Here is a 24,159-nt window from a genome sequence, read left to right on the forward strand (position 1 = left end):
GTCTATATTCTAATAGAAGAAAAGCGCAATTAGAAGTTCTAATATATTGCATTCACCAACGCTTAGAGCCTTATAGCAAGAATCAAACGTTCAAGCTGAACCGTAGCAAAGCTGTAATAGGCTCACAGCAAATATACATGTTGGCGAAGAGATCTCAAATTGTAAAAGTAACAACTAAAATACAACTTATAAATTGGTGGATAGAACTCAACTAAATTGAGACATTTTGATGTTAAAACTCAACACTTTTAAGGTACCTAAGTTAAGACAGTTCGGTACATTTTTTACAAGTCACACTTATTGCTGTTTAACACCACCATTTGGACAAAAGCCATGACTAGTCAATAGAAAAAAAAACTCCAAAAAGACAACTTAAAAATAAACCAAGTAAAAGAAAGTAATCATGATTCTCCATACTCTTTTTTTAGTTGTTTGGGGATTAAAGACCGAAACGGTGTATACTCCATGCGTCATAGACTCATAGTGAACAACTTGAAAATAACGATGTGTTGATGAATAATATCACATCAGAAGAGAATCAAGCAAAAAGGAGGATGAGCACATGAACTCTCTCCACTAGGCCCAACATAGAGCCCAAAAGACTGAATCCCAAATCCCGACTTCCTCGTTTTTCCCTCTCCTTCCAGCCTATCAGTGCCATCACAATTCACAAACCTTCACTCCTCTGGCCACCGCCAATGGCTTTCCACCATCATGTCTCTTAGTCATTGCCTGCACGCGCAACCCAGATCTCGGGATGTCAAACAATGTTATACACGAAATTGCCCAGTCTCCACTAATAGCCTCTACTACAAGAACGGTATGTATGTACAACAATTACATAACTTAATATCTAATAAAATAGCTCTAAATTATATTGTCGTCAGTAACTAGATCCGACAACACTTAGTTTTATCTTACTAATAGGCGGTAATGATTATTTGACGAAATAAAGAACTCCTAGAACAAATTAAACACACGAGTTCTCACACATGCATACAATCAGACTCGATTTACATACGTATCTTTCATAGGAACTTATTAATTTAATTAACATACAAACATAAAACATAATTAAAATTAAAAGAAATATCTAGCGTGGGGCCCAACACAAAAGCCCAAGCCTAAGATTTATTCAAGGAAAATAGAAAACCATAAGCCGCTAGCCCTGATGTAACACCTCCACAACTACCGTCATCTGATGACCCACGTACTATGTCTTCCTTCTGTATTTGTTGAGCGCCACCATCTTTGATGCTTCATCCCTGCCACTACATGGATTGACACCGCACCTAATAGCATGCAAACGCTACCTCTGATCGAGACCAAATGACACAACCCAGATTAGAACATATCAATTTGATCCAAGTCCCCTTCTCCCACATAATCATTGTTGCATGACCACCACCGCATTCATATAGGCAAAACCTTTTCGGCTATGTGCAATCAATTGAAGATCCAACCAAAACTAGACTCCAGCCACATCTTCCTTTTCCTAATAGCCATCACGATCTTCTCGATTCAAGCACAGTCGAGGAAACCAACAAACATCCAACCACCAAGAGTCCACCAGGCATATTTGCGAACAACAATAGGGCTCGTCGTCAGACATGGCGAAAACATTTGTTTTTTCGTCAAGCGCGTGCCAACGCATTCTCTTATTACATTATTGCTCTTTAAGATGGTGAAAGGTAAATTAGATTTTTAACAAGAGTTCAAATGAGATTCACGTAATATAATTTTGGTACCTGCATAATACTATGTAAAACTAGAAACCGCTCACGCCCCCTCTACGTGTGGGGGGGGGGGGAGAGTATGGGGTCATTTATCAGATATAGTGGGTTATTATCTATCCGATGAAGTGGGCAACTAATTTCTAAAAACAATATATATTTTTGATTGGACTATAATACCCATGTTTATTTGTCTGTCAGTGTAGCAAATATATGAGTATTTTCAGAAGTTCACTTTTTAGTGACGTTCATGGGTACTGCTTTTATAATAGTAGATATATAGTTAACTGTTTAAAGAGTAACAAAATGAGAATAATAACAATGTAATGGAACATAATAGAACTCTTTATTAATTAATAATGAGACTTATATATAGACATTACACACAGAGGTGGAGGCACGTGAGCGCCTACTACCTCTCGTGCACTAGTAGATTATATAATTACTTCTTTTACATTCAACATAAATGATGGTTTGATATAATGGTTGAGTTCTCCTATTTATCTAGCCATCTAGGTTAGTTGTGCATTGGTTTGAATCCCTCTGGCAGCAAAGTTATGTCTTTTTTATTTTTTTCATTTCATGTTTCTTTTAATTAAGCATTTTTATTTGTTTGTTTATTGAAAATTGATGAGTAACATTATACTTCTTCTATTTTTTTTATTGAAGATCTTACATAATTGCTCATGAAAAAACCCAACAGAGCCTCTCTACTAGGGTTAGGAGTGTGGCAGTTTCTTCCTTGGTTTCCCGTCCACTCCGGCACCGCCTGTTCTCCACGCAAAAAGGAAGAGACTCATAGAATGGCAGAGGCAAATAGAGCTTTTGCACATTTTCGTTAATCCATGAACATGATCCATATAGACACATAGACCCATGGATCCATACATCTCGATCGGAAAAGAATTGGCCTTTCCTTCAACCCCAGTGTCGTTCACAACGAGTTCGAATCTTGTCGATTCATGCTTCCATGAGAGGTCAGGGTTGGTTTCACAACCTGGATCAATCTATGGTGTTCAATGGCTGCAAATCGGTGGCTGCGAGTGGTTAGGGTCACATAGGTTTGCTCTGCGTAGCGTTTGTAAATTGGAGACTTTTCGATCGGGGTGTGACAGCGTTGGAGGCGAGATTTGGATGTCGGATTTGGGATCCAAGCCGATGTCGGTTCCGCCCTCGAGGAGGTGATTGGTGGCAGGTTTGGCTGCGGAGCATGTGCTGGCGAGACCATGTTCCAAATGGGCTAGTTCCTCGTGGCTCACAGTCGGTTGTTTGCCGAAGGCGGGGTTCTAATACAGTTGGGGTCGTTTCAGTGACATCTGGTGGTTACTGGAGGTGTGGGCGGCCGATGGAGCACTGCCATGCTCTGGCGGAGGACAATATGACTGCTGCACCGATCATTGAGCCCTGGTTGGAGTGTGGGCTTTGAGACCTAGTCATTGTTGGATCTGAATCTAGGATCCTGGAGGACGGTCTTTGCACACTAGTTATGCCTATCAGAGAGGCTCCTCAAAATGCTTCGAAGGTACTCTCGACGTAGTCAAAATAAGTGACCCTCGTCTCATAGTTCTTTAGTTTGTTCTTGAATTCCAAGTTTAGGGTTTACGATATTGAGATTGTTAGACTTTTATTTTGACTTATTTCACATGACTCCATTAATTTGACGAAGCCCTACAGAGTACAGATGGTGGATCATGTTTATGTTGTACTCCTACATTTCTTATCAATAACAATTCATCGTTCATTAAAAAAAAAACTTACATAATATAGTTCGTAACCTTTTTAAATTGTTTCATCGGAAAAAACCTAATTTGTAAACAAAAAACTTCAAGTCTTTTCATATCCATCTTAATTATTATTTGTATGAAAAATTTATTACCCAGTCTATGTAGACAAAATACTTCAAATCATAATATACTCTATTAAGAAAAAACTATTTAAGTTAAACACACGTGACTAGAAGTATAATATCCAAAAATATTAATTATATTTTTATTAATATTTTTTTTAAATATCAATTTAATAATTTAATGAAGTGGGCTCCACAATCATATTGAGGGACCCCACTATAAACAACATACCACCCAATCTCATAATTCCCTTTTTTCTCCTTCCAACTGTTTCTAGGTTCTTGACAAAATCCCTCTCCTCTAAAAACCCCAAGATTTCTTTGGTCCCACAAATTCCAGTTGCTGCAGAATTTGTGATGCATGTTTTGAAATCCTTCAGATCTGTTCACTGAACAGAACCTGTTGGCTTGTCTTGTCCAATTCTAGAAGAAGTTTTGCTCTAACCTGCCCCTTTCAAGAGGTAAGGCTCCCCTATCCCCTATCCCCTACCCTTTTTTTTTTCATTCCTTTTCTGGAAAAAGTTGAGGTTCCCGGGTTTCTCGGCGCCCTATATCTTCAAAGCTGAATTCCACATTATACGCTGTAATTCGTGTAAAAATTTCGTATTGAATTTGTTGTGAGGTTTGATGGTCAATTGTTCATCGACTACGTTCGCATATTCGTTCTGTCCAATTGAAAAGGGAGCTGGCTTGGAATTTGGTCAGTTTTTGGGAAATAATTGTGGGGATATGCAATGAGACACAGAGCCCATGGAGAAGGGTAGTTAAAATGGAAGCATATATAAATGTCTATTTTGCTCGAGGTTGAAACTGGGTGGTCTTGAATGTGGTCAATCTCAAATGGTTGGTACTGCTCCACATTGCCTTTAGATATGGCTTACTATTGCTACCATTGTACCCGCTGACTTCCACTCGAGAATCGAATGTTCCCATGGTATTTCTTGAATCGAATGTCGCCATGGTATTCTATTAGTCTCTAGGATGTTTCTCACACTAGCATTATGGCTCGAGGCGTCTCTCTAAGTAGGTATTTATTGTGGAGGTTACGAGTTCAATCTCGCCTGCATCTTGATCTTCTTCTATTCCTAAGTAGTAGCTATTGTGGAGGTCATGAGTTCAATTTCAATGGCATCTTGGTCTTCTAAGAGGAATAGAAGTCTAGGATGTTTATCACACTCGCATTATGATCTTAGGCCTCTCTCTACTAGGAATTCATTGTGGAGGTTACGAGTTCAAATCTCACCGGCATCTTGATCTTCTTCTCTTCCGACCTACTACCTACTAGTCCGTTGTGGAGCTCATGAGTTCAATCTCACTAGCATCATTATATGCGGTGGTTTTCTAGCTATTAGTTCATTATGGAGGTCACAGGTTGAAATCTCAATGGCATCATAGTCATTGTCGTGAATCCATTATTGAGGTCATGGGTTCAAACCTCTTTGTATCATGATCTACATCGTTATCTAAGTAGGAGTCTAGTGTGGAAGTGGGGAGTTTATATTTCATTGGTATCATGATCTGCCTTGTTTCTCCAACTAGGAGTCTATTATGGAGTTGAACTCATGACATCTCACTAACATCATAATCCACGTTATCTTTCCAACTAGGAGTACATAGTACGTACTATTGTACATGTCATGAATTCAAATCTCAACGACATCATGGGATGAATAAATGAGGCGGGGTGGTTGAGTTAGAGGTGGGGTAAGATCACTTTGATGTAAGACTAGGATGACAAATAAAGACAGCGCTTATGGGCTAGTTCAGTATTGCTGTGAGAATTGTGAGAGGAAATTGTATAAGATGGCTCAATTCTTTCTTACCTTTCACATCTAAAAATAGGGCTTCATTACTTTGCATCACATCTTCCTCATTTCTGCGAATCAAGGTTCCTCTCCTCTCCGTGGACAACAAGAGCTCACCCTTCCCCAGTTCTCATTCAATTCAGATCCCGAGTGTCAAAATCTTAAACATCCATTCAGTTTTCCCCATTAGTGTTTCAGAGTTGAATTGGGATTTTATGCTATGCTCGAATTTAGATTGAGGGGTTGTGGTGTTTGATATTCAACTACAGACTAAAAGTGTTTTTGCCTTTTTGGTCATTTGATTATAATTATGGTTTTGATATGTTATAAGGGAGGAAGGTAGCTGTGGATATATGAGTTGTAAACTTAATATAACTTGATTTATCCTTATTGTAATCATTGGATTGCCTACGCCTGTCGAACCAGCATGTCTTTTAAAATGATCATCTTCTGGAATGGCCAACTTATATTCATTTTGTTCATTTACCCATATACTATTTATACTTATATACTGCTATCCTATATTTGGATTTTGCAATGGGAATGGGCTAATAATGTTATCTGTTACTTAAAATACTAAACTGTTGCAGAAACATGTTAGTATGGATCATCATGAGTTATTAGGTGTCTCACAAGTAATCTTAAACTGAAATGTCGCCTGATGTAGGTAGCCTCGGAGTCTGCTAAATTATCAGAAAGCTTATTGTATGAGTCTAGTTCAACATTTCTTAATTAGCCTAGACAGGTCTGTATCCTGAAGTCGCCACTGTGGCCTATCCAATGGCTGCAGTCTGGCTTTCCAACATGTTATTTAAGTATTTTATTTAAAAAAATGTTTATGGTGATTCCCTTCTATTTTCTAAGGGCAATATGTTTGTAAGAATTGTCTATTTGGAAAGCTAAGCTTCTGCAATTGTTGCATATATATAATTGAAGCAGTTGATGCACATGACTAAATTTACCAGGCTTGGTCATTGTGAGACCTTTGTTCTTTATTTTGCCAATGTCTCATTTTTTTTCCTCATATCTTGCATGCTTAATTATGCTATACCTTTTTAACCACGTACAGCCTGCAGGATGACCTTGATAGATGTTGTAGACTTATCTAGTGATGATGAACTTGGAGAGCTGGATGTGAAACCTGTTAAGTTGGAGCTAGGTGTTATTGGAAGAAATAATGACAAGTGTAAAGCTCAACCTGTGAAGAATAAATTGTCTCAAAAAAAACCTGCTATACAAGATTCTGAAGAAAATAGGAGCTCAATTGCTTTAAGTGCCGGTCACAGTAGTTCTAGTATATTAGACCAAGGGCAGTCTCCTGTGGATGACACAGGCATCTCTTCTGCATTGCCTGTATGTCCAGCACCACTTTGTCGACAATTTTGGAAAGCTGGCAACTACGATGATGGCATTGGTTCTAAAACCACATTTCAAAGTAAGCTTTTACATCTTCTGTTATAACATGAGAGCAGGTTTGTATGCGACTTTTACTGAAGTTGGTGGTCAAATATACACTGTCATTAAATTACAAGGCCTGGTAGCGATATTGAAGCTCTATACTGATATATTCTTCCACATGTGATGTTCCTATTTTCGGTTTGACAGATGGCAAAAATTATCTACACATCCACCCCATGTTTCTTCACTCAAATGCCACCTCACATAAATGGGCCTTTGGTGGTACTGTGTTTCTTTACATATATCTACTTTTTGCATATGATGAATAAATTGAGCAATCTGCATCTTTATATGTTTCGCTTCTTTTTCAATTTGAGAAGGTTACATTCTCCTTTGATTTTGTTTTCAGCGATAGCAGAACTTCTTGACAACGCATTTGATGAGGTAATTCAGTAATTCCAAGATTTCTATATTTAAATATATAATTGTCTCTTTTGGTTGAATCCCAAGCGGCCTGTCTGTTTCCAACCTGATGGTTTCGGATTAGATGAAGGACTAAAGACATCAATTATGGTGTTATCCTGGTAGCTTCCACCTAAGTTTTAAAAATACAGAAGAATATGTTTTATTTATTTCTTGCAAAATTATCCATCCATAAGTTTACACAGTAAAATCATTGGGTCTGTATATTTTTAGTATTGGGTTTGTTGTGCAACTGCCTAGTGTTTTGCATGGTTTTGATCTGTGACGTATTACATTTGGCACTTACTTTTTTTTTGTTTTTCATATGTATAGATCCAAAATGGGGCCACTTTTGTAAATGTAGATAAAATCTTAAATCCGAAGGATGGAAGCCCAGCATTGTTAATTCAAGGTATGAATTTAGAATTATTGGAGGCCCGATTGGTAGCATATTGACATGCTTTATGGGAATGTGTTTATTGACTTTCGTATCTAACATTTTGTTCTTTGTATAGATGATGGTAACGGCTTGGACCCCGAAGCCATGCGCCGCTGTATGAGTTTTGGGTTTTCAGATAAGAAGTCGAAAACAGCCATCGGCCATTGTATAAATTTTTAGCATTCATTTTAGAATTTGGTTTGCTAGTCCAGTCAGTCATGTGGCACTTATTCCTTGACTTGTGTCCTTCCAGATGGTAATGGCTTCAAGACCAGTACTATGAGACTTGGTGCGGATGTTATTGTATTCAGCCGCCACCAGGATAAGAGGTTTGATAATAATTGCATTTTCTATAGTTTTATTTGATGATTTATAGGATCTTGGAAAACGTCACATGTTTTTCATTGTCTAAGATTTAGTTAACTGATCTTGATAATTGGGATGACCATCAATCTCTCCTTTTTTCTCATGGGGTTTTCCGGGGATAGTTTAAGGGTGAGAATTGACATTGAAACTGACTGTTGATTCATTTACTATATATTTTTTCAAAGGAATCTATAATATATTATTGAATGTAAACTTATTTCCAAATGGGACTATTTCTTGCTTGTTTGCTGTGATAGAGTGAGTAATTTTGTCATTTGCAAGGGGGATGGGGCGGCAGCATTTATAAAACTCCTTGCTCACTGATTATCTTGTTTAAAAAAGATTCCTTTGTAAGTTTCTTCTTACAAAAGAAAAATGATGAATGAATGGTTTAATTGTCCTATGATGGGTGTAATTTTTGCCATTTGGTGTACTAGGTGCAGAGGAGAGCTGAGAGCGTCATTACCTTTTAGTGAATGGTTTGAGGGCTCTGAGACTACTGTGTAACTTTTAAAGGAACTAGATTGACCCGAGATTTTTTTTTCACTCTCTTATGTGATTTCCTAGATTTGGAGAGGTTTTCTGCCTCTGCCACCTTGAGGCAAACTTACGTTGCTTGCAAGTCCTGAATCCTGTATTTATTGGTCATAGGTCCTGAATCCTGTATTTATTGGTCATAGGTCCTGAATCCTGTATTTATAGATCTCTATGACCATTTTGCAAGTTTGTTCTCTGCTCCTAATTTTTTTTTCCTTGAGGAATAAAGCATTCAACATTTTGGAATTCTGCAAGTTAGGTAGTATAATATTGTTGCTTGCTAATTTGTTTCTTTTTCTTCATTAGGACATTGACTCAAAGCATTGGTCTTCTCTCGTACACATTTTTGGCACGAACAGGACATGATAGAATAGTAGTCCCGATGGTGAGCTTTCTTACTTACGCTTTTAGTGTCTATTTACTCATCTTTTATTTTTCTGTATTAAAATAAAGATAGAAAGCAAAGTGTGGCTTATTGTTGCCATCCTCGGAAGGTGGCTGGGGTGTTCCTGAAAGCAAGCGGAGGAGCTCGCGAGCGGTGGTGGTAGTCGGTGTCGATATGCTCCGGGATTCCGGCAAGAGAGGGGCCCAAGTACACCGTGCTGTCGTCAAGTACTCTGATGGTGGTGCGATTGATGGGTTCGCTGTTTGGGTAATCGCGAAGAGGTCTTGCACCCGCCTGGGCATCACGTTGGTTGGGTTTTGGGGCCATTGTTGTCAGAGAGTAAGAACTTCAAAAGAGGGCTTTCTGGTTTTTCTGATGATAGAGCAATCAGGTTGGATGGATTTGTTGGGTTCATAAACGCGATTTATATAGGAACTGAAAGAGTTTCTGAAATCGAAACTGATGGGTTCAGAGAGGAGTCGCATTTGCTCGATTGGAACTGGTTTGAGTTTTGAAACAGTAAGTGTTTCTCGCGTACTTCAGCTCGAAAGGTTGTAGTGGTTTGAGGAGAAGGCGCGCGTCGGTTGGTGACGGGGGAACTTAAAGCGTTTCAGATTATTTTTTAAAAGATAACCGTTTAGGGTTTTCTTCTAGCCCTTTTCAATTTCGCGGGGTCTTCAATTTCAAGGCCTGGGGGGCAATGTTTGGGCCTAAAATAATACTCCGGTATTATCTAGACTACTTAGGCTCGTGGACCGGATATTTGGGGAAGTATATCACAAAGCAAGATTACCTGCCGTGTTGGAATAGATTTAAGGGACTATCGCCGTATAGAATCTAAGTTGATTAAGGAAGTTGAATCTAAATCAACTAGGAGGTTCTTAGGACTTGATTCGCAAGAAAGAACAATTTGTGTTCTCTATATAAGGAGGGTCGAAGGCACAAAATGAAACACGCAACGTGAAACAAACTATTGCGCAACCGCATAGTCAAAGTCTCCCCACGGAGCAAAAGTCCGATTAGCTTCGGCAACCAAGTCTCCCATCGGAGCGGAGCTACCCAGATGCACGCCTCGCGCTGCATGTAGCCACAAGTCCGATTAACTTTGGCAATTCGAGTCAAGTCCATTGAGTCGCTAGCCTAGCTTCTAGCAAACCCAAAGCCTGCACTAGTCAGCAAATTCCATTCGCGAGAGATCCTGCTATTAACGACACAGTATAAGTTCTGCTTTTCTCCAAGCGGTCAAAAGTAAGATCGGCAATCTACTTGAGGTGGAGTGAAAGGTACCTAGCAACTCCGGTTGTGTATAGGTCATTCGAACTTCAGCGGTTTATCAGCAACTGCGGAGCAATCGTTTGAGACGAAGACAGTACGTGGAGCGTGATCATTGTCAAACAAAGCAACAGTTGTACCTAACTCAAAGGTACTGGCACGCCAGCAACAACAGAGAACGAAGGGCTGAACCGTCGAGGGTTCGGCACAGGGGCTTGCTGATTGTTCTCTGAGGAGAATCCGTTTTCCCAGCTCGAACACCCAAATCCCGACTTCCTCGTTTTTCCCTCTCCTTCCAACCTATCAGTGCCATCACAATTCACAAACCTTCACTCCTCTGGCCACCGCCAATGGCTTTCCACCATCATGTCTCATAGTCATTGCCTGCACGCGCAACCCAGATCTCGAGATGTCAAACAATGTTATACACGAAATTGCCGCCCTCTGCACTAATAGGCTCTACTACAAGAACGGTATGTATGTACAACAATTATATAATTTAATATCTAATAAAACAGCTCTCAAACTATATTATCGTCAGTAACTAGATCCGACAACACTTGGTTTTACCTTACTAATAGGCGGTAATGATCATTTGACGAAATAAGAAACTCACCAATGTCCTAGAACAAATTAAGCACATTGAGTTCTCACACATGCATACAATCGGACTCGCCTTACATACGTATCTTTCATAGGAACTTATTAATTTAATTAACATACAAACATAAAACATAATTAAAATTAAAAGAAATATCTAGGGTGGGGCCCAACATAAAAGCCCAAGCCTAAGATTTATTCAAGGAAAATAGAAAACCATAAGCCGTTAGCTCTGATGTAACACCTCCACAACTACCGTCATCTGACGACCCACGTACTATGTCTTCCTTCTGTATTTGTTGAGCGCCACCATCTTTGATGCTTCATCCCTGCCACTACATGGATTGACACCGCACCTAATAGCATGAAAACGCTACCTCTGATCGACACCAAATGACACAACCCAGATTAGAACATATCAATTTGATCCAAGTCCCCTTCTCCCACATAATCATTGTTGCATGACCACCACCGCGTTCATATAGGCAAAACCTTTTTCGGCTATGTGCAATCAATTGAAGATCCAACCAAAACTAGACTCCAGCCACATCTTCCTTTTCCTAATAGCCATCACGATCTTCTCGATTCAAGCACAGTCGAGGAAACCAACAGACATCCAACCACCAAGAGTCCACCAGGCATATTTGCGAACAACAATATGGCTCGTTGCCAGACATGGCGAAAACATTTGTTTTTTCATCAAGCGCATGCCAACGCATTCTCTTATTACATTATTGCTCTTTAAGATGGTGAAAGGTAAATTAGATTTTTAACAAGAGTTCAAATGAGATTCACGTAATATAATTTTGGTACCTGCATAAATGCATAATACTATGTAAAACTAGAAACCGCTCACGCCCCCTCTACGTGTGGGAGAGTATGGGGTCATTTATCAGATATAGTGGGTTATTATCTATCCGATAAAATGGGCAACTAATTTCTAAAAAAAAAATTATTTTTGATTGGACTATAATACCCATGTTTATTTGTCTGTCAATGTAGCAGATATATGAGTATTTTCAGAAGTTCACTTTTTAGTGACGTTCATGGGTACTGCCTTTATAATAGTAGATATATAGTTAACTGTTCAAAGAGTAACGAAATGAGAATAATAACAATGTAATGGAACATAAAAGAACTCTTTATTAATAAATAATGAGACTTATTTATAAACATTACACACAGAGGCGGAGGCACGTGGGCGCCTACTACCTCCCGTGCACTAGTAGATTATATAATTACTTCTTTTACATTCAACATAAATGATGGTTTGATATAATGGTTGAGTTCCTTTACCTATTTATCTAGCCATCTAGGTTAGTTGTGCATTGGTTTGAATCCATTTGGTGCAAAGTTATGTCTTTTTTATTTTTTTCATTTCATGTGTCTTTTAATTAAGCATTTTTTTGTTTGTTTTTTTTGTTTCAATATTGATGAGTAACATTATATTTCTTCTATTTTTTTATTGAAGATCTTACATAATTGCTCATGAAAAAACCCAACATAGCCTCTCTGCTAGGGTTAGGAGTGCGACAGTTTCTTCTTTGGTTTCCCGTCCACTTCGACATCGCCTTTTCTCCTCGATTGGCCTTTCCTTCAACCCCAGTGTCGTTCACAACGAGTTTGAATCTTGTCAATTCATGCTTCCATGAGAGGTCGGGGCTAGTTTCACAACCTGGATCAATCCATGGTGTTCAATGGCTGCAAATCGGTGGTTGCGAGTGGTTAGGGTCATAGAGGTTTGCTCTGCGTAGCGTTTGTAGATTGGAGACTTTTTGATCGGGGTGTGACAGTGTTGGAGGCGAGATTTGGATGTCGGATATGGGATCCAAGCCGATGTCGGTTCCGCACTAGAGGTGGTGATTGGTGTTAGGTTTGGTTGTGGAGCATGTGCTGGCGAGACCATGTTCCAACTGGGCTAGTTCCTCATGGCTCCCAGTCGGTTGTTTGCTGAAGGCGAGATTCTAATCCAGTTGGGGTTGTTTCAGTGACATCTGGTGGTTACCGGAGGTGTGGGCGGCCGATGGAGCACTGCCATGCTCTGGCAGAGGACAATATGACTACTGCACCGATCATTGAGGCCTGGTTGGAGTGTGGGCTTTGAGGCCCAGCCATTGTTGGGTCCGAATCTAGGATCCTGGAAGGCGGTCTTTGCACACTAGTTATGCCTATTAGAGAGGCTCCTCAAAATGCTTCAAAGGCACTCTTGACGTAGTCAAAATAAGTGAGCCTCGTCTCATAGTTCTTTGGTTTGTTCTTGAATTCCAAGTTCAGAGTTTACGATATTGAGATTGTTAAACTTTGTTTTGACTTATTTCGTATGACTCCATTAATTTGACGAAGCCCTACAGAGTACAGATGGTGGATCATGTTTATGTTGTACTTCTACATTTCCTATCAATAACACTTCGTCGTTCATTTAAAAAAAAAACTTACATAATATAGTTCGTAACCTTTTTAAATTGTTTTATCAGAAAAAACCTAATTTGTAGACAAAATACTTCAAGTCTTTTCATATCCATCTTAATTATTATTTGTATGAAAAATTTGTGCACCAGTCTATGTAGACAAAATACTTCAAAACATAATATACTCTATTAAGAAAAAACTATTTAAGTTAAACACACGTGATTAGACCTATAGTATCTAAAAATATTAATTATTTTTTTATTAATAATCTTTTTAAATATCAGTTTAATAATTTAATGAAATGGGCTCCACAATCATATTGAGGGACCCACTAAAAACAACATAGCACCCAATCTCATAGTTCCCTTTTTTATCCTTCCAACTGTTTCTAGGTTCTTGACAAAATCCCTTCTCCTCTAAAAAACCCCAAGATTTCTTTGGTCCCACAAACTCCAGTTGCTGCAGAATTTGTGATGCATGTTTTGAAATCCTTCAGATCTGTTCACTGAACAGAACCTGTTGGCTTGTCTTCTCCAATTCTAGAAGACGTTGCTCTAACCTGCCCCCTTCAAGAGGTAAGGCTCCCCTATCCCCCTACCCTTTCTTGCACTTTTTTTTTTCATTCCTTTTCTGGAAAAAGTTGAGGTTCCCGGGTTTCTCGGCGCCCTATATCTTCAAAGCTGAATTCCACATTATACGCTGTAATTCGTGTAAAAATTTCGTATTGAATTTGTTGTGAGGTTTGATGGTCAATTGTTCATCGACTACGTTCGCATATTCGTTCTGTCCAATTGAAAAGGGAGCTGGCTTGGAATTTGGTCAGTTTTGGGAAATAATTGTGGGGATATGCAATGAGACACAGAGCCCATGGAGAAGGGTAGTTAAAATGGAAGCATATATAAATGTCTATTTTGCTCGAGGTTGAAACTGGGTGGTCTTGAATGTGGTCAATCTCAAATGGTTGGTACTGCTCCACATTGCCTTTAGATATGGCTTACTATTGCTACCATTGTACCCGCTGACTTCCACTCGAGAATCGAATGTTCCCATGGTATTTCTTGAATCGAATGTCGCCATGGTATTCTATTAGTCTCTAGGATGTTTCTCACACTAGCATTATGGCTCGAGGCGTCTCTCTAAGTAGGTATTTATTGTGGAGGTTACGAGTTCAATCTCGCCTGCATCTTGATCTTCTTCTATTCCTAAGTAGTAGCTATTGTGGAGGTCATGAGTTCAATTTCAATGGCATCTTGGTCTTCTAAGAGGAATAGAAGTCTAGGATGTTTATCACACTCGCATTATGATCTTAGGCCTCTCTCTACTAGGAATTCATTGTGGAGGTTACGAGTTCAAATCTCACCGGCATCTTGATCTTCTTCTCTTCCGACCTACTACCTACTAGTCCGTTGTGGAGCTCATGAGTTCAATCTCACTAGCATCATTATATGCGGTGGTTTTCTAGCTATTAGTTCATTATGGAGGTCACAGGTTGAAATCTCAATGGCATCATAGTCATTGTCGTGAATCCATTATTGAGGTCATGGGTTCAAACCTCTTTGTATCATGATCTACATCGTTATCTAAGTAGGAGTCTAGTGTGGAAGTGGGGAGTTTATATTTCATTGGTATCATGATCTGCCTTGTTTCTCCAACTAGGAGTCTATTATGGAGTTGAACTCATGACATCTCACTAACATCATAATCCACGTTATCTTTCCAACTAGGAGTACATAGTACGTACTATTGTACATGTCATGAATTCAAATCTCAACGACATCATGGGATGAATAAATGAGGCGGGGTGGTTGAGTTAGAGGTGGGGTAAGATCACTTTGATGTAAGACTAGGATGACAAATAAAGACAGCGCTTATGGGCTAGTTCAGTATTGCTGTGAGAATTGTGAGAGGAAATTGTATAAGATGGCTCAATTCTTTCTTACCTTTCACATCTAAAAATAGGGCTTCATTACTTTGCATCACATCTTCCTCATTTCTGCGAATCAAGGTTCCTCTCCTCTCCGTGGACAACAAGAGCTCACCCTTCCCCAGTTCTCATTCAATTCAGATCCCGAGTGTCAAAATCTTAAACATCCATTCAGTTTTCCCCATTAGTGTTTCAGAGTTGAATTGGGATTTTATGCTATGCTCGAATTTAGATTGAGGGGTTGTGGTGTTTGATATTCAACTACAGACTAAAAGTGTTTTTGCCTTTTTGGTCATTTGATTATAATTATGGTTTTGATATGTTATAAGGGAGGAAGGTAGCTGTGGATATATGAGTTGTAAACTTAATATAACTTGATTTATCCTTATTGTAATCATTGGATTGCCTACGCCTGTCGAACCAGCATGTCTTTTAAAATGATCATCTTCTGGAATGGCCAACTTATATTCATTTTGTTCATTTACCCATATACTATTTATACTTATATACTGCTATCCTATATTTGGATTTTGCAATGGGAATGGGCTAATAATGTTATCTGTTACTTAAAATACTAAACTGTTGCAGAAACATGTTAGTATGGATCATCATGAGTTATTAGGTGTCTCACAAGTAATCTTAAACTGAAATGTCGCCTGATGTAGGTAGCCTCGGAGTCTGCTAAATTATCAGAAAGCTTATTGTATGAGTCTAGTTCAACATTTCTTAATTAGCCTAGACAGGTCTGTATCCTGAAGTCGCCACTGTGGCCTATCCAATGGCTGCAGTCTGGCTTTCCAACATGTTATTTAAGTATTTTATTTAAAAAAATGTTTATGGTGATTCCCTTCTATTTTCTAAGGGCAATATGTTTGTAAGAATTGTCTATTTGGAAAGCTAAGCTTCTGCAATTGTTGCATATATATAATTGAAGCAGTTGATGCACATGACTAAATTTACCAGGCTTGGTCATTGTGAGACCTTTGTTCTTTATTTTGCCAATGTCTCATTTTTTTTCCTCATATCTTGCATGCTTAATTATGCTATACCTTTTTAACCACGTACAGCCTGCAGGATGACCTTGATAGATGTTGTAGACTTATCTAGTGATGATGAACTTGGAGAGCTGGATGTGAAACCTGTTAAGTTGGAGCTAGGTGTTATTGGAAGAAATAATGACAAGTGTAAAGCTCAACCTGTGAAGAATAAATTGTCTCAAAAAAAACCTGCTATACAAGATTCTGAAGAAAATAGGAGCTCAATTGCTTTAAGTGCCGGTCACAGTAGTTCTAGTATATTAGACCAAGGGCAGTCTCCTGTGGATGACACAGGCATCTCTTCTGCATTGCCTGTATGTCCAGCACCACTTTGTCGACAATTTTGGAAAGCTGGCAACTACGATGATGGCATTGGTTCTAAAACCACATTTCAAAGTAAGCTTTTACATCTTCTGTTATAACATGAGAGCAGGTTTGTATGCGACTTTTACTGAAGTTGGTGGTCAAATATACACTGTCATTAAATTACAAGGCCTGGTAGCGATATTGAAGCTCTATACTGATATATTCTTCCACATGTGATGTTCCTATTTTCGGTTTGACAGATGGCAAAAATTATCTACACATCCACCCCATGTTTCTTCACTCAAATGCCACCTCACATAAATGGGCCTTTGGTGGTACTGTGTTTCTTTACATATATCTACTTTTTGCATATGATGAATAAATTGAGCAATCTGCATCTTTATATGTTTCGCTTCTTTTTCAATTTGAGAAGGTTACATTCTCCTTTGATTTTGTTTTCAGCGATAGCAGAACTTCTTGACAACGCATTTGATGAGGTAATTCAGTAATTCCAAGATTTCTATATTTAAATATATAATTGTCTCTTTTGGTTGAATCCCAAGCGGCCTGTCTGTTTCCAACCTGATGGTTTCGGATTAGATGAAGGACTAAAGACATCAATTATGGTGTTATCCTGGTAGCTTCCACCTAAGTTTTAAAAATACAGAAGAATATGTTTTATTTATTTCTTGCAAAATTATCCATCCATAAGTTTACACAGTAAAATCATTGGGTCTGTATATTTTTAGTATTGGGTTTGTTGTGCAACTGCCTAGTGTTTTGCATGGTTTTGATCTGTGACGTATTACATTTGGCACTTACTTTTTTTTTGTTTTTCATATGTATAGATCCAAAATGGGGCCACTTTTGTAAATGTAGATAAAATCTTAAATCCGAAGGATGGAAGCCCAGCATTGTTAATTCAAGGTATGAATTTAGAATTATTGGAGGCCCGATTGGTAGCATATTGACATGCTTTATGGGAATGTGTTTATTGACTTTCGTATCTAACATTTTGTTCTTTGTATAGATGATGGTAACGGCTTGGACCCCGAAGCCATGCGCCGCTGTATGAGTTTTGGGTTTTCAGATAAGAAGTCGAAAACAGCCATCGGCCATTGTATAAATTTTTAGCATTCATTTTAGAATTTGGTTTGCTAGTCCAGTCAGTCATGTGGCACTTATTCCTTGACTTGTGTCCTTCCAGATGGTAATGGCTTCAAGACCAGTACTATGAGACTTGGTGCGGATGTTATTGTATTCAGCCGCCACCAGGATAAGAGGTTTGATAATAATTGCATTTTCTATAGTTTTATTTGATGATTTATAGGATCTTGGAAAACGTCACATGTTTTTCATTGTCTAAGATTTAGTTAACTGATCTTGATAATTGGGATGACCATCAATCTCTCCTTTTTTCTCATGGGGTTTTCCGGGGATAGTTTAAGGGTGAGAATTGACATTGAAACTGACTGTTGATTCATTTACTATATATTTTTTCAAAGGAATCTATAATATATTATTGAATGTAAACTTATTTCCAAATGGGACTATTTCTTGCTTGTTTGCTGTGATAGAGTGAGTAATTTTGTCATTTGCAAGGGGGATGGGGCGGCAGCATTTATAAAACTCCTTGCTCACTGATTATCTTGTTTAAAAAAGATTCCTTTGTAAGTTTCTTCTTACAAAAGAAAAATGATGAATGAATGGTTTAATTGTCCTATGATGGGTGTAATTTTTGCCATTTGGTGTACTAGGTGCAGAGGAGAGCTGAGAGCGTCATTACCTTTTAGTGAATGGTTTGAGGGCTCTGAGACTACTGTGTAACTTTTAAAGGAACTAGATTGACCCGAGATTTTTTTTTCACTCTCTTATGTGATTTCCTAGATTTGGAGAGGTTTTCTGCCTCTGCCACCTTGAGGCAAACTTACGTTGCTTGCAAGTCCTGAATCCTGTATTTATTGGTCATAGGTCCTGAATCCTGTATTTATTGGTCATAGGTCCTGAATCCTGTATTTATAGATCTCTATGACCATTTTGCAAGTTTGTTCTCTGCTCCTAATTTTTTTTTCCTTGAGGAATAAAGCATTCAACATTTTGGAATTCTGCAAGTTAGGTAGTATAATATTGTTGCTTGCTAATTTGTTTCTTTTTCTTCATTAGGACATTGACTCAAAGCATTGGTCTTCTCTCGTACACATTTTTGGCACGAACAGGACATGATAGAATAGTAGTCCCGATGGTGAGCTTTCTTACTTACGCTTTTAGTGTCTATTTACTCATCTTTTATTTTTCTGTATTAAAATAAAGATAGAAAGCAAAGTGTGGCTTATTGTTGCATGTGGTAGTAAACATACAAGGACATTTGATGTGCTATTGTTAAGCCATATACAGACTATCTTGAGGCTGTGGTCTTGAGTTTCAGAAGGCAAGCCGACAAGTTGCAGTATGTTATTGTTTTGACGTTTCATGAATGAGCATACACTTTATGGTTCACATATCTTAACTTTCTAGATGTTTTTTAGTTCCCTGGGCTGCTGAAATGCTGCTTGTCATTTATTCTGTCTCAATCAAAATTGCATGTCAATTGCAGGTGGATTATGAATTCAACCCTACGTCTGAGACATTAGAGATAATGCACGGCAGAGAACATTTTATGTTTAATCTCTCCTTGCTGCTACAGTGGTCCCCATATTTGACCGAGGCTGAGCTACTGAAACAAGTAAGCTGCTACAGTTTTTCATTTTTAAGTAATAGCATTCTCATTGGCTAGATAGAAATTAGAAAGTGATGATGTTTCTTTCAGTGGGCCGGAGCTTCATATATGCTTCAGTTATCAGCCAAATTCGTCTACAACTATGCCACTTAATTTATGCAAAGTTTTCTTATGCTTTATACATTATGTGGGATATGTATCTTCCAATTTGCAAGCTGATTCATGTTAACCTAGGTTACTAAATTTTGAAATGAACATGAATAGGTATCCTACCTTTTTTCTAGGATAGCTACTTGTCAATTGATGCTTTATATACATTAAAAGCTCTTTTCTGTAACACTTTCTGATATACTACTTGAATTTTTACTAATGAGATGACAGTTTAATGACATTGGAGCTCATGGCACAAAAGTTATGGTTTATAACTTGTGGTGTAACGACGATGGGAGTCCAGAGCTGGACTTTGATACAGATCCTGAGGTCCAAGATTTATGACATTCTATTTTTCTTCTTTTTGAATGATGTGAAAGTAGTGTGGATTGGTCTAATGAGCTGGTTTCCTATAACTTGGTTGTTGCAGGATATTCGTATTAGCGGGGATACAAGAAAAGTTAGTGCCAGACCCGATTGGAAAGAAGTAAATGAACGGCACATTGCTAACCGTTTCCATCATTCTCTCCGTGTAAGCTTTGCATAGCCTATGTATTCTTGAATTAGACGTCAAAGACTGGAAGTTCTGTGAATGTATTTCTCTATGCTCCACAGGTTTACTTGTCTATCTTGTACTTGCGGATACCAGCAACCTTTCAAATATTTCTGCGCGGGCGAGTTGTTGAGCATCATAACATTGCCGATGATCTAAAGTTTCAAGAATATATCTTATATAGACCTCAAACTGGGGGTACTGTGGAGGTATCACTTAATTTATTGAGAAATCTTCTAGTTTGCTGTTTATAGTAAATGATTTCACAGGCTTGGAGTTTTTTTTTTTAATATGAATTTGCCTTCTCTCTGCTAACACAATCAATTGGCTTAAACATGCAGGGTCAAGTTATTACAACTATTGGATTTCTAAATGATGCTCCGTATGTCAGTTACCACGGCTTCAATGTGTATCATAAGAATCGTTTGATACTGGTAAATTTTCATTGCCGAATTTTATGCTTAGGAAGTTATTAATATGTTCAATAGTTGGCATTGATTCTATAAAAAGAGATTTTTTTTAGTCTACATACGATTTCCAGACAAGCAGCAGCACTTTAGTAATAAAGCACATGTGCATGGACATGCACGACAGACCTAGGGCAATGTTATGATCAAGTCAATCCCTGTCTTTGACACTGGTGCGAGTCTATCCTTTAGTGTATGTTCTCAAGCTGTATTAAACTGGATTTGTAGCACAGAGAATGGCCCTTTGACATGGTTATTGTTTTCAATAGGAGTCAATTATCCATTAGATAATCTTGTTTCTATTTTCTTAGGTTTCCCCATTGCAACTGGATTTCATTCATTTGAATGATATCGGCCATTTTTGAACTGACAATACAGTGCTTTATTTGTTACCTTCTGCGGGAAAAAGAAGAATAGATTGTTGTGTGAACTTTTTCTGTTATGTTTCAAGTTCTATATGTTTTATTTGACTGTTTTCTCTTCCTTTGCAGCCGTATTGGCAAGTTGTGAGCTATTTGGACAGTAGGGGTCGTGGTGTTGTTGGTATGAACTACGCACTTTTATTGAGCTCGATTGTTCTTTATGAGGGTATTGTAACTATGGGTAATCTTGTGTGGGATTTTCTTTTTAGGTGTTTTGGAAGCAAATTTTATTGAGCCAAGTCATAACAAACAAGATTTTGAGAGAACATCTCTTTTTCAGAAATTGGAAGTCCGTTTGAAGGAAATGACGTGGGAATACTGGTAAATCTTTTCGCTCACAGTAATGAAACTCACATGTTTAAATAGTTCTGTAATCATTTTTTATTGCATTTACTTGAATCTTGCTTGGAGCCATGGACTATAATTTTACTTGTCTACTGACAAAGAAGACCATTTGAACATCCCATTTAATCATATTATTTTCATTCAAAACATGTTACTGAATGTATGACCACCATATGATTTACTACATAAAGAAATTTCAAAAATGTTTTTGGACACTATGGCATCTGGCATTTATATATATATATGAATGATAGAATCAACGTGACGTTTCTTGCTGACTGTAGCTGATGTGTTTTGCAGGGATTATCACTGTGGACTAATTGGGTATCAGGTAAAGAAAAAGCTTAAACCACAAAACGGCATGAATCAATCTTTCACATCAGGCCAAACATCCAGTGCTCTTGGTAGTAAAAATGCTGTACTTGGAAAATCCGGGCCATCAATTCCAAGCAGCTTAAGGAAATCTGTACAAGGTTGCAGCTTAATCGTCTTTCTTCTCATCAATAATTTTATTGATTGATTTGTATTGAAATAGAAGAACACTAAATTTTTAGTACTATTCCATGTTGTAATAGGAACGGTGAAGAGGAAAGAACGCGATGATGTTCAGCCAGTTGAAAATATGAAAGGGGCGAAGATGATTAATACTGGGAAGAGTCCGTCTGTACAGGTAAGCAAGCAACTTGTTTGATTCATTTTATGTTTCTATTCTCATGAGAAAGGCATTTATTTTATTAATCGATGCCAGCTCATGTAATATGAGTTTCAGTTGGGAATATAAGAAGCCACATGTATCCATGTCACACAAAGCAGCAGTTATTTGGCCTAGACTAATATACCGATGCTGATACGACGCAGTATCGGTCTATAAATATAGGATCTGATTGGTCTCTTTGTATCACAAATTTAAACAATTTTTTTATTTGCCCAATGCCTCTTCTTTATTTCTGAGTTCTGTTTGGTAGCAGTTGAATCACACTGGAAATCAGCTGAAAGATCAAGAGGCTAAAAATCTGATGCAAGAGAATAACAAACTCCAGGCTAAGTGAGTGCATGGTCATTTATTTTGTTATTCACCGCAGCTCTATTCATGCATCATTGTTCATTTTCTCGCATGTTTGGGAGATTTACTTTCTGACTCTTTAGAATCTGTCCATCTTCTCTATATTATCAGATGCTTGGAATACGAAAAGAGAGAGGAGGAATTAAATCTCAAGGTACTTCTGTGGGGCATAATATGTTTGATTTGTCTCATTTTTATTCTTTTTTGTTTGTGGCTGTACATTACCCTTCAATCAATCATTTTGGTGTTACTGAGCCTAACCTCATTCTATACCTTAGTTTGTTCTCGTATCTGGGAATTTTTATTGTGTTCTTCATTCTTGCTTCTAGTTTTTGACTTTGAGATTTTGGCCTTTGTTTACTTTTGAGGAGCTGTGAGCCTATTTTAATGTTACTTTTTAGTTCTGTAACTATGTCTTGGCCTTGAACTGTATGTTTGGTGAATATTATTGTTATTTTGTGCAGGTGGCACAGCTTAAGAAGGAAATGAAAGAAGTTGATGATGAATACTCTACAATGTTGGCCGAATTAGAAGCCCTGGGGGATGTGAAGGAAGAAAAGGGTACATAAATGATGTAGATACTGTTGTATCTCTAATTCTTTCATTTGTAAAACTTTGTTGTATCAAATGAGTGTAGCATTCAGTTTTCAATCTCTAGGATGGTTGACGTAGGAGAAAAAGTGCTAGTGTATGATGGGAGAGGTCCGGGAAAAAAGTGACGAGGTAAAATGGTGTACAGTTAGGAATCAGCACTCAAATCCTCATCTGGTGTTAAAAATTTGTTGCGGTTTTCGGGATATTAGATTGATCAGTTTTCATAATTAACTGTTGTTTTGGTTAAGGCTTCGGCTTGTTTGTTCATCTAAGATGCTTTTCAACGTTCTTCATATTTGTGGAGGGAACTTCAGCTTGTGGTCGTAAGTACCTTTTTAGGTGGCTTTGATTCTAAATGAATCGAGCAGTTGGGTAGCAAAGCAAAGATCCATCTAGTTTGGTGGCTTAGAAGGCTTATGATGAGTATGAATTAGGACATGGTTACATATGGAAACATTCTTCTGGTACGGTAATTGATTGACAATCCCTATTGTCACTTCTAGAATAGGACCTAGGGTACTTCTCCGAGTATCTGTTTTCCTTGGAACTTTATGCCGGTGAAATTTTGCCAGTACAAGGAGAATGGAAGAGAATTATCGGAATCGGAGTGATATCGCCTTTAAGGTTCCAACTGACCTCTCAATGAAGGTCGAAATCGGGAGGTTGAGGAAGGCCTGCAAAGTACCATTGATTTGTATATATATATATATAATTATATATATATATTCAGTTATCTGCTTGATCATATATGGTGTTGGCTAAAGCGAGTCTCTTTGTAAGTATAGAAAATTAGCTTCGGAATGAGACTGCAATGTGAATGCCAATATACTTGCAGTTACTATCATTGAAATGTGGAATGTTTTGCAAACAAACGTGGTGGAAAAACGTACCATGTATTGATGTAAACTGGACTCTAAAGTCATTAAGTTGACAATTATGGAAAATGACTTGTTCTCTAGTTTCTCGACCATTTTTTGGGTTTAAGGTACCATGATATGGTGAAGAGGCGATCACTCACCCCGTCAACAATTACTATGGAAATGAAGCAATCAACAGCCGCAAGAAAGCCAAAACAATCGGATTCCAACCAGAGCATGCAACAGGTAAATTCTGAGAGCATTGATCTTCATTGTGACACTGCCTCATCAGCACCAGACCACCCCACCTTACCTTTACACCAGCAACTTAGTTGCAACCGTCTCATCGGGTCAAACCTATGTCCACTGCCAAACGAGACTGACAGACTGCGGCAATGGCAACATCAGCGAAAGTTAGGAGTTAAACGAGGGTTTCTATCTTAGACGACAGTGATAATAAACATAGGATAATG

At 38.1% G+C, this 24,159-nt stretch overlaps 1 protein-coding gene across 13 annotated transcripts; it reads left to right on the forward strand.

Moving 5' to 3' along the window:
• The first annotated feature begins 3,931 nt into the window (after window positions 1-3,931).
• Window positions 3,932-23,021, forward strand: LOC126801594 (protein MICRORCHIDIA 6-like). 13 transcript variants are annotated; one of them, XM_050528992.1, is made up of 21 exons: window positions 13,656-13,827; window positions 15,842-15,919; window positions 16,251-16,609; window positions 16,780-16,854; window positions 16,982-17,016; window positions 17,368-17,446; window positions 17,550-17,639; window positions 17,727-17,802; window positions 18,683-18,761; window positions 19,113-19,241; window positions 19,617-19,715; window positions 19,816-19,917; window positions 20,001-20,147; window positions 20,280-20,372; window positions 20,897-20,948; window positions 21,037-21,148; window positions 21,473-21,645; window positions 21,748-21,842; window positions 22,138-22,217; window positions 22,347-22,389; window positions 22,700-23,021. In XM_050528992.1, exons 2-21 carry the CDS (start codon window positions 15,882-15,884, stop codon window positions 22,802-22,804), a joined length of 2,061 nt encoding a protein of 686 aa, XP_050384949.1. In that variant the 5' UTR covers window positions 13,656-13,827; window positions 15,842-15,881; the 3' UTR covers window positions 22,805-23,021. The 13 variants fall into 13 exon arrangements, with proteins under 13 accessions (XP_050384962.1, XP_050384961.1, XP_050384956.1 ...); XM_050529000.1 differs by having other exon boundaries at window positions 22,141-22,217; XM_050529005.1 differs by lacking the exons at window positions 13,656-13,827; window positions 15,842-15,919; window positions 16,251-16,609; ... (1 more) ...; window positions 16,982-17,016; window positions 17,368-17,446 and adding exons at window positions 3,932-4,040; window positions 6,461-6,819; window positions 6,990-7,064; window positions 7,192-7,226; window positions 7,578-7,656.
• The last annotated feature ends 1,138 nt before the right edge of the window (window positions 23,022-24,159 follow it).

Source organism: Argentina anserina, chromosome 7 (genome assembly GCF_933775445.1).
Source record: "Argentina anserina chromosome 7, drPotAnse1.1, whole genome shotgun sequence".
Lineage (NCBI taxonomy): Eukaryota > Viridiplantae > Streptophyta > Magnoliopsida > Rosales > Rosaceae > Argentina > Argentina anserina.